Genomic DNA, 10,728 nt, shown 5'->3' on the forward strand with positions numbered 1-10,728 from the left:
TATGATGGTGCTCCACTGTTGGAAAAGCATTTCTGTTCCTGTTGACCATGTTCATCAGAGTCTGGGTTTTCATTAAGAGGAAAAGCAGTAACTAATAGCAGCACTGATGGAAAGGCTTTGTCACAGTGATGATCAGAATATGCTGTTAACCTGCCAACACCTGTAAAGTGCTAGCTGTTATGAAAAGCATCTATTTCAAAGACAGGGTTAAAAGCAGAGCTCAGTACACAAACGGAATCACAATTTTTCTGCACTTTGGGTAGCCTTCAAATTTCTCAAGGTACCATCTGAAAAACAAAGACAGAAATCTGATGAGTATTGAGTCTTCAAAATGCTGTTGAAGAAAGTAATTGTACGATGTGTTCAATTTAACCCATATATTTTCTGGGTACAAATCAAAAAATGCCTTTAAAACCTACTCTGGATAGAAAACTGCCATTTACCACACTCATCCTAATGACATCTAATCACCAACTACAATGAAACAGTGTTACTGCTGCCAGCAATGGGAAATCAAACCAACAGATGTGGTGAGAGCAGCCAGGGAAGGAATAGCCTGTTGTTGCAAAATGTATGTTATTATGCATCCTGAGTGTTTGCATTTTAGAAGTACAGGGGGAAAAAAAAAGTAAATCAAAAACATTCAAGGGGATAACATGTCAAATTGTACAATGACTTCACATGGAAGCAAGGAATACTTCACATACTGGAACAGCAGTCCTGTTCTGGATAGAAATGTGTTCAGTTCTGTCCTGGCTAAAACAGGACTATTTCTTCTTTCAGGAAAGTTTCTTCTGCAGTTTCTGAAAGTGCAGCTACATGTTTCTCAGACTTGATAACACTTGATGTTTACAGTCACTACTGAAGGAATGGTGGGACTGGTATGCAGAAAGGCCCACATTTATACTTATTCCTATGAGAACCAAGATCACTGCTGGCTTTCATGTTAAACAAGTGAAAAGTCGTAAAAGGGTCGCACCTGCAGAAAGGTGCAGATGGGACAGATCATCAAAAATTGACCAACGAGGCATTCCATCCCATCCATGTCATACTCAGTATAAAGCTAAGGGATCACGGGGGTCAGGCTTTCTTCTTTCATGGCCAGCATCCCTGTGGGACCCTGCTTGTTCTCCTGCCTCCAATCCTGATCCGTGGATTCCTGAATCTGGTTCCTGTCGGCTGGGGGGTACAGTCTGTCGGCTGGGGAATCCAGTCCAGGGCATCTGGGTGCCCACCCCACCGCAGGAGTGCCATCAGCTGCCACAGCCTGCAATTCCCCAGCTGTCATTGGGAAGCTCAACATTAGTTTTGTATACACTTCCTTTTATTTCTATTAGTAGTAGCATTAGTATTAATACTATTATACTCTTTTCCATTATTCTTATTTTATTAAAGTAGTTTTAAATTTCCAACCTGTAAGTCTCTCTCCCTTTTCTCCCGTCCCTTCCCCTCCCAGGGGGCCAGGAGGAGCTAACAGTGAGCCTCTGCTGCCACTTTAAGAGCTGGCCCAGCCCTAAATGGTGACAAGTTCCAGTCTGGATCTGGATAATCAAACCGAATGGGACAAACATTACACTAGCCTCACTGCTAATCCCCCTGAAAGACCTTCACTGTATTCAAATCCAGACAATTTTAAAAAAATAAGTGCATAGCACTACCAAATGTTATTATTTGTCTGGTCACTTTATATAGCAAACACATTTACTCCCATTTTCAAATACTTAATTCTTCTGCTTCTCTAAAATAAAAAAAGTTAATTAACTTCATCTGAGCTCCTCAAAGGTGCAGGTATTCACACTATCAACAGCTAACTGCAAGATCAAAACTAGAATAAGCAGAGAACAAAACATGCAATGCTTGATAACCTGCAGCTGGGTAATACCAGCCTAACACTCTTCATCCTTTTCAGTCATTTATTCCAAGTTTTTCAAACGAAACAGACTACACCAAAATATTTCTTCACTTACACAGATTTGCTATTTTTAGTTGTTTCTTTTTCTGTACCCACTTTCCATTTTTATGGATTTTTCCTTTAGTGTAAGTTACTTCCTTTAACAACATTTAGCTTTTCACAATGTTCTGTAAGTCAAGAGCTCTGAAAGAGTGCTGTCAAGGCTTAAAATAGACAGAAACCAACCACAGAATTTGAGCCTTTAGAACATAATAGACAAGGAGAGGCTGAGGAACCTGGCATTGCTTAGTTTGGCAAGGAAAAGACTAAGAGGCCCTATTATTGCTGCCTACAAGTACTGGAAGGGGAGTTATTTAAGACAATGGAGCAAAGTGAAAACGAGATGCAAACTCTTGCGACTGGAATGCAATGGCCCCATGTAAAAGTACAGGCCAGAGACTGAATGGCTAGATAGCATCTCTGCACAAAAGGACATGGACATCCTGGGGGACAATGAGTCATTAAAGGATCCCTGAAATGATGAAGACTAACTGCATACTGGCCTGTTTTAACAAGTATAGAGCCACCCAGTCAAGTGAAGTGCTTATTCTCCACTATTCAGCAGCTGAGAGCCTGCATCTGCATTACTGCCTCCAGTGATCAGCTTCCTGTGCAATAGAGATGTCCACAAACTGGAGAAGAAGCCAGCAGATGGTCATTAAGATGACTGTGTAACTGGAACATGTAAGAGGAAAGGTTGAGGGAACTAGTCTTGTTCAGGCTGGAAAAGAAGTTAAGAAGCAGATCTAACTGCACTCTTCCACTACTTACAGCACTATTGTAGAGAAGGCAGAGCCATACACTTCCTGGAGATGCACAGCAAGTAGACAAATGGCAGATGATAAAAGCTATGACATGGAAAATTCCAACTGGACGTAAGGAAAAAATCCTCTTCCCCATGAGAATGAGAAAAATCCTGTTCTAGTTCTTTGCCAGGGATGTGCTGAAGCCTTTGCCCTTAGAGACATCCAGAACTCAACTGGATGAGGCCCTGGGCAACTGGGTATAGCCTTGCTGTTAGCCCTGGTTGGAACAGGTCACACTGGATGACTGGACAATCTTCAGATGCTCCTCCCAATCTAAGATATTCTGCAACTCTGCTCAGTAATAGCAGGTGGTGAAACAAAGATAGATGGTCACAGGCAACAGGCTTGGAAAGTTCAAGTTGGACAGTAGGAAAAACTTGTTCACTGGGAGGGTAATACAGACCTAGAACACGCTACAAACAAGATTAAGAAAACCTTCATCTCTAGAGGTTTTCAAGACTCCACTAGACATAGCCACAGATGCCCTGACAGACTGTTAGCAATAGCATTTTGTTCAACCTATTTCCTCCATAAAATCATGTTTATTTCCTCTTATGCCACTAAGTTTCAGCATGAGAACCAAAGCAGGAAGCTGAAAATAACCAAAATAAGATTAAGGTGTTCAAATTCTATTAAACATGCTATTTCTTAAAGAGAATCCTTTCAAGAAACAAGTCTTCTCAAACCATGATCCCTCTGTTAGCAAGAAAGCCACATTATGAATACAGTACATTAGCAGTCAGACTGTTTAGTTAGAGCAGAGACTTTATTAAATATCATCTACCAGAACTGTTTTTATATTGTCTATACTCTTGAATATAGACAATGATACAAACTTGACTATGAAGTGTTACAGAAGACTTGAGAGTGATTTTCAAAATTTTATTATAGAAACAAGTTTGAGCTGCAAGGGAAAGTATAGTATATGACCAATTAAGACAATTTTCCCCAAAGTCATCTATAACTTTCACAGATCCAGGATGAACTATGTTCATTTAAACATTATTTTGACCACCTCATTGTACATTGTGTGTGTTTATGCTCAGTACTATCCCATTGAAATTCTGCAGTGCTTAATAATACTCAAGAGTATTCTCTGTCATATTCCTCACTGCAGTAGCGGAGTATTTCACAAGCCTTGCTCTGCAACATCCCTATGGGATGAGGCATAATTTGTGAAAAGGAAATGAAGCGTTGCATAGAGATAACAAATTATAAGACACAAGCACTTACTGGTGGTGTTGTTTTGCCCTTGAACCCAAGATGAAAAGTGTACACAACGCAAAGGCAAGGCTTTCAATGGTGCAGCAAGCAAGGGCAAACCCAAACCATTCCAGGATCTCTCCAAAAAAGTTGGCTCCAGTGACATACTCAAACATTCCTCCTGAAAGCAGGACAGAGTTATTTTAAAAACACTAATTGAGGAGATGTCCAATACTATCTTTCACTCCAAGTCAAATAAGAGCTATATCACCAATGCCTATGAAATTTTTAGAGGCAGAGGAGGCATTGTTTTTCAGTTCAAGCTGTACTATGAAGGATCACACACACTTCAGACCTCATTCTCAGACCTTCTCCAGCTCCATTTTTCTTCTTTAAATCATGAAAGAAAAGCACCTTTACCAGTATCAGGACATTCATGCCTCTAAATAATTACTTAATTATAACAAACTACCTTTGATCATAAACTAAACTCCTTAAAAAATATGTAAAAGCAGAAAATATGCTCCACTTTAAGAGTCCCAGAAAATATTCCAGAAATAACCCAGAGAAATTAGGTTAGTTAGCATACAATGTTTAACTTCTTTAAGTATTTCAGAAATTAAGTTAATTTAGAACAATATTATTATTAGGAATTAAAGTTGAAAATCTATCCTCTAGCTTAAAGTGTGTTGCCCTTTTGTTCCCATCCCTTGTCAGGTCTACTTCTTCAGCCCTGACGCTCAGTGAAAGAAGTAATTGGCAGTCTGTGTTAAGTGTGTTTTACAGGCAATTATGCTTAAACAATCAGTATTCACCTGCTGGGAATTTTATAAAATAAGAACTTTCACCCTAATTCCAAAGTTAGTGTACAATTTGATAACATCTCAGTATGTGCTTTACCAGTGGGACTAAACAAACAAGTATTTGCCAAGTGTAATAGAGGACATGTTTTGACCTTGCTTTAATTACTTTGCTTTTGTGACAAGAGAAGCAGCATTCTAGCACTTAAACTGGATAGGCAATATCAAAAAGACCAACTCCTCCTGATTGCGCAGCAAATAACATCTTGATTCCTCCAGAACTTTTTTGTACACTGAACATAATACAGTATGTTCATATTCATTTTTCACATGGGCACTTAGATTTACAGCTATTAAAAGTTACCTTCTTGGTGAAAAATAACAGTCTACTGCCTTATATATCTAGTTCTTCCAGTTTTATTGAAAAAAAAAATCACTAAAAACCGAGAGTGTGCAACAACTAAAGGAAAAACTTAGAGAAATAGCAGAATTCATAGGTAACTTTTTTCTGTTCTGACTGTATGTATATATATATAAAATATACCTGACGAGTCTAACATTTCAAAAAGAGTCAATAAACCTTAACACTTCAGTAGGGTCCATAAGAAGTCCCTTCATAGTCTTTGTTTTCCCATGAAGGCCACAATTCATAATGCCTAACTTCCCTTGGATTTCTGTCCTCTATTCCCCGTGTCTCTCACGACAGTAGTTGTTGCTCTCCAATTACCTAAGATCCCTCCCTCTTCATAAATGGGATAACATAAGATGGGCCAGCTACACACAGTTGCTGAGTACTTTCTGCCTTTCCCTCCTGCCACCACAATGGGATGATAATTTAGGTCTTTCTCCACCCACCTGCTGATTCTCATAAAAGTTGTGGAATGCTATGTTACATTTTTACCACTTTAAAAATACAGCCAAAGTTGGTCAAAAAATTCAAAGACACACAAGCCACATGATATCATGAAACAGATCCCTTAGGATACTTGGCTTAAGAGGAAAAAAATTATAAAGTGTTTCTCACACTATAAAATCACTTCTTGAGGAAGATAGGAAACTGGAAATAGCAGTTTCCTCTTATATCATAAATGATGATGTCCCCTAAGGTACACCAAGCTTTAGAAGGTCATCTGTACACAGAATCATTCTAGGTTAGAAGGGACCTCCTGAGATCATCTAGTCTGACCCCTCCCAGCTCAAGCAAGGTCAGCTACAGCAGGTTGCCCAGGACCACATCCAGTCCAGTTTTGAGTATCTCTACAGATGGAGACTCCACCACCTCTGAGCAACCTGTTCCAGTGTTTGACCACCCTCATAACAAAAAATGCTTTCAGATATAATTTCATGTGTTGGAATTTTGTGCCCAGTGCCTCTAGTCCTGTCACTGGGCACATCATATATTTATACACATTGCTAAGATCCCCCTGAGCCTTCTCTTCTCCAGGTTGAAGAGTCCCAGCTCCCTCCACCTCTCCTCATGTGAAAGGTGCTTCTTTTGCTATATAAATTTCTGTAACATTTTTACTCACCTCTTGGTATCTTGTACCCTGTTTCCCCTGGTTTTCTCAGATTTCTGAGAATATGATCAGAATGAATATTGATTGCCATGCCGATCAACCAACCTATAAAACCTGAAGAGAAATATTTAAAATACTATCTCGAATACACTGAGACAAAGTGCTTGCTCAGAAAACAAACTACAGTCATATATCACATATTAGGCATATTATCTCAAAGCAGTAGTAAGGTAAGCTGTATAAGCAATTCTGGTGACATCCTGCACAATCCTAGTCCCACACATTTATATCAGGCTTTCATAGAAACTGAGATTGTTGCATTCTGCATCCTTATGTCTTGTTGCCATAATTGCATGGGATAAATCAAAAGGAATTTAGGATTGTTCCATTTTGAGTCTTTGACTACATGTTGCCTATGTTATCTTCCTTTGAAGATTCCTTGCTACTAGGAGCAAACAAGATTTGGGTTTTGAGGGTAGATCCATTGTATTGTTTGGAATCTACCTTCAAAGCTACTGATTTTTATTTAAATTACCAAGAAAATGCCAGCAATGTGCTTCTACAACAAACTCATTTCACACGCCAGATAAAGAAAAGCTTTGCCTCTGCACCCATAATTTGAGTCTTTCAGATGGTTCTCTTTCAATACAGAGAAATCCACTAGTATGACCATCTCAGCAAAGACAGTAAGTGGATATCCAGATGTATAAGGCCATGTTGCAAGACTAGTAGGTTGTCAGAGCATACTTTACCAAGACTTAATCTACATTTTGAAGTGACGCTACAGATGTAAGTGAACCTTGCCTCTCAAACAAGTTGTTAGATAGGCAGCTTTCTTCCCTCAATCCCTTGTAGGCTGCATTTACCTAAAGGACCTAGCTGTCTGCTTCCACATGGATTAGGAGGAAATGACTGCTCTGCAGAGAAATTGAGGTTTCTGCGTGAAAGCTCTCTCCATATTTACCTATATAAATAAAAAATCTTGTTACAGTGCTTACATTACGAAACTAGTAGCAGAATTTAGTCCTGTGAACAAGCATATTTCTTAACCTTTTGTTCATATAGTACAGTAAGCTTCCATTAGCAATCAAGGTCCATAGAAGCCATATGTAGAGTATCTTTTGTAGTAAAATTTTACTATAATCAACTGTATATTCAACATAATTACATCATCATAAAATAGATTAGATCAACGTAACGAGGAATTCACAGATCAATTCATGTAATGACAACATCCAAAAACACAGAGTGAATAATTCAGATACTGTTGAATTCTACTTTTAGGAAAACAGATCATTTCAACTTTTTTCCTTCAAAACAGATCTGTCTCAGAGAATACTGAATCCCTGCTGCATCCAGCAACAAAAATAGTTTGCTTCTCTTAGCATTAGTAATTATGTATCAATTTGCTAATTGCCAGAGAAGATTGAGACTACCTTGGAAAACAAGGGATGTTATTCATACAACTACATAAGTAAGTCTTTATCTCTAACCATAAAATAATTTGAAAGAAAACTTCTTAAGAAGTACATAGATTAATTCTACTTAAGTGTAAACAATATTTCTACTAATTTACTTCAGTATTAGCATGAGGAAAAAAAATCTATACTGAATGTTAGTATCAGTTCTAGAAAGAATACTTAAACTTCTTTCTCAGGAGAGGAAATTAGAGCGCCTTTGATTTTTCTGAAATGCCACTAATTTTGGAGAATGTTACTTGTGTATTCTGTATTCGTATCTGTTTGTAAATTAGTATAGGAACTACTAAGAACTTTTCAGATAACACAAAAAGACTGGAGCTTGCTTTAAAAGTGTCCAGTTACTATAGAAGATTAGTTTGTCTCTTCCACATGTAACTTCATATAGACTGAAGAAATATCTTGTTAGCCCTCAGCAAATATGCTTTCTTGCTATTGTTATTTTCTAACCTTTTACTCAATTTTTTTAGTAATTTTAAACAGAGGATTAAAGACACCACCAGATGTTTTTGAAGAACTAGAACATAATAGTCTTGTTGTTCAGGGATTATCCAGCGTACAATATATCACTTCTGCATTTGAGTTGACCAAAGCTACAAGTATAATCTGCAGATATTTAAGGGTACCTAACTGGGATAAATACCAAATAGCAATTTTAAATATCCACTATGTTCCAATTATGTTGATGTGTGCTACAAAACAAAACCAAAAAGCCCAAAAGATATTCTAGTTACAGGAATAAAAGAAACAAGAAGTCTTTGGTTTGGCTGTTTCATAGACATGCCAAGCTTTATCTAAAGATTTATTGTAGTAACAGTCTCAAAAAAGCCATCAAGTGACACTATTAAAATGGTTTCTACATATACCAGGAATCTTCACTTTCTTCATTTTCAGGATAAATTTTTAAAGCAATATTTTGACTTACAATATTTAAAAGCAACACTTATAATTAGCAACACCTGAAATAAATATATAAGCATATATTCCAAATAGTATTATTTGAAAAACAAAACAAAAAACAAACCCAAGCCAAACTAATTCATACACAAAATTGTTCATAACTGAAGGCAGATGAACCTAATTATTATCATATATATTTACATCTTTCAGAAATCCTTGAAATGCAAAAAACCCCAAGGAAACCTGAGCAACAGCCTTACTATCTCAATTTTTTAAGATTTTTCAGTAAGGAGGAATTGATTTATGGCTCCTGACTTGCAATTTGTTTACAGCACTGTATTGAGATCTCTTTTTATTAAGGTACTAAACTAGGACACCAGAAACAAAGTCTGCATTGCATCAGCATCTTCAACTGTTTTGATTAACAGATTTCTTAATCAGTTTTTTGTTGGATCCAAATTTAAGGAGACTGGCATTTCAAAAGTACCAAGAGAACTTCAAGTATATCCAAGTGCCTAGCACACACTGGAGTAATTCCCTTGTACCTCAATTTCTCCATTTTTAGAGCATAAGGAGTACTGCCTCCTAATCTTGGCAAGAGAACCTATTTCAATTTAAATTTCTTCACTTTTGTAGTCATGACAGCATTTAACACAGTGATCCTCTATTGTTATCCACAATAACACTGTATTAAAGATAAAAACTACCTACTGTTGCTGTAAAAGGCTTGAGAAATCTGTGAGAAACAGTAACTTGCTCTGGCTCAGAATAACTAGAATGGTACCGGGTCAGATCAAGGATCCAGATAGCCCAGTATTCTGCCTTTGCCTGACAAGGCAAAATATTCTGATTTATCTTCAGATCAAGAAGATGTTTCTGTAAAGATTTCCTTGGAAAATCATACTACATTTTGGACAGTAGGCAAAAGTAGATGCCTAGGAAACAAAAAATAGGGCAAAGACAATACTTTGTCGCTAAACATCTTAGCCTTTTAATCATATGCATGGCTTCAAGTATAAATGTAACCTCACTTCCTGACAGGAGCGAACGATCACAATCCCTTCACCCCCTTCCTTGTGAGATTTTTGTTCTTTGACAAAGCCCACTCCTAATACAAGGGTGTGTGGGTTGGTGCATGTGTATGCATGCATGTGTACATATCCTAACACCAAGGACTTTTGGCATCAGAAGTGGTATCTTGGTATTTAGCAGTTACCCTTATTGGATTTTTACTCCATGAATTTGTTCACTTCTGTTTGACCACATACAAATCTTTATTACCTACAACATCAAGAAACAAAGGACTTCAGTTTAATCTACATGTTATGTGGAACATCTGCTTTGTTTGTTCTAAACATTCATGCTGCCCTTTCCATTTAAGGCCTCAAGTTCCTATATTACTAAAAAAAGTTACCCATATTTACTTTGGTGTTAAAGAATAAAGATGACAGCTCATCCAACACTGATGTTGTGGGAAGTGTCACTTCACAGTTCCAAAATAAAAAAAGGTTAAAAGGCTTCCAGCTATAGCAAACAAGAGCATTAACTACAAGAAAAGTTATAAAATGGGATTGAAGATACTATAAAATTATAATAAAAAATAAAAAGCTGTGAAGACACAGGAAAATTACACCTAATGTTCTCATAACATATTTTAATTCACCTGTAACAAAACATGGATGTTTCAGCCAGCCTGAAGGGTATTTTGCATAGTTGCTCAAGCTTCGGCCTTGCAAGTATCCATTGTAAACACAGAACAGAAGTGCTAGCACAAAAGTGAAAAATGGTGTTGGCTTTCCTTCCCGGATCAGGAGAGGAAATATGAGTGCCCTATAGCAAACAAGGAAAGAAAAGTTGTTGCATTAACAAACAGAAAAGATAATTTTGATGTCCAAAACTAATCCATAATCCATATTATTCTGCTTTTCAAATTCTCACCAGTCTTTGATCCCCCTTCAAAAGGGTAGTTAGGCTTGCTTTAACACCTAAATTTTAATTTTGCTGCCTCATCAGAATTATAAAGTCAATCCTCTCTCCTCTTCTGAGAGAAATTTTGAACTTTGTATCCAAGGC

At 37.3% G+C, this 10,728-nt stretch overlaps 1 protein-coding gene across 1 annotated transcript; it reads right to left on the reverse strand.

The window, feature by feature from the left end:
• Positions 1-220: 220 nt before the first annotated feature.
• SRD5A1 (steroid-5-alpha-reductase, alpha polypeptide 1 (3-oxo-5 alpha-steroid delta 4-dehydrogenase alpha 1)) lies at positions 221-10,496 on the reverse strand (the record flags this gene model as incomplete). Its single annotated transcript, XM_009701483.1, has 4 exons — positions 221-287; positions 3,991-4,141; positions 6,290-6,391; positions 10,319-10,496. Coding segments are annotated over 4 exons (498 nt in total), but the record flags the coding sequence as incomplete, so codon positions are not given.
• Positions 10,497-10,728: the final 232 nt, after the last annotated feature.

The sequence above is a fragment of the Cariama cristata genome, unplaced genomic scaffold (genome assembly GCF_000690535.1).
Source record: "Cariama cristata isolate BGI_N322 unplaced genomic scaffold, ASM69053v1 scaffold10770, whole genome shotgun sequence".
Classification (NCBI taxonomy): Eukaryota; Metazoa; Chordata; class Aves; order Cariamiformes; family Cariamidae; genus Cariama; species Cariama cristata.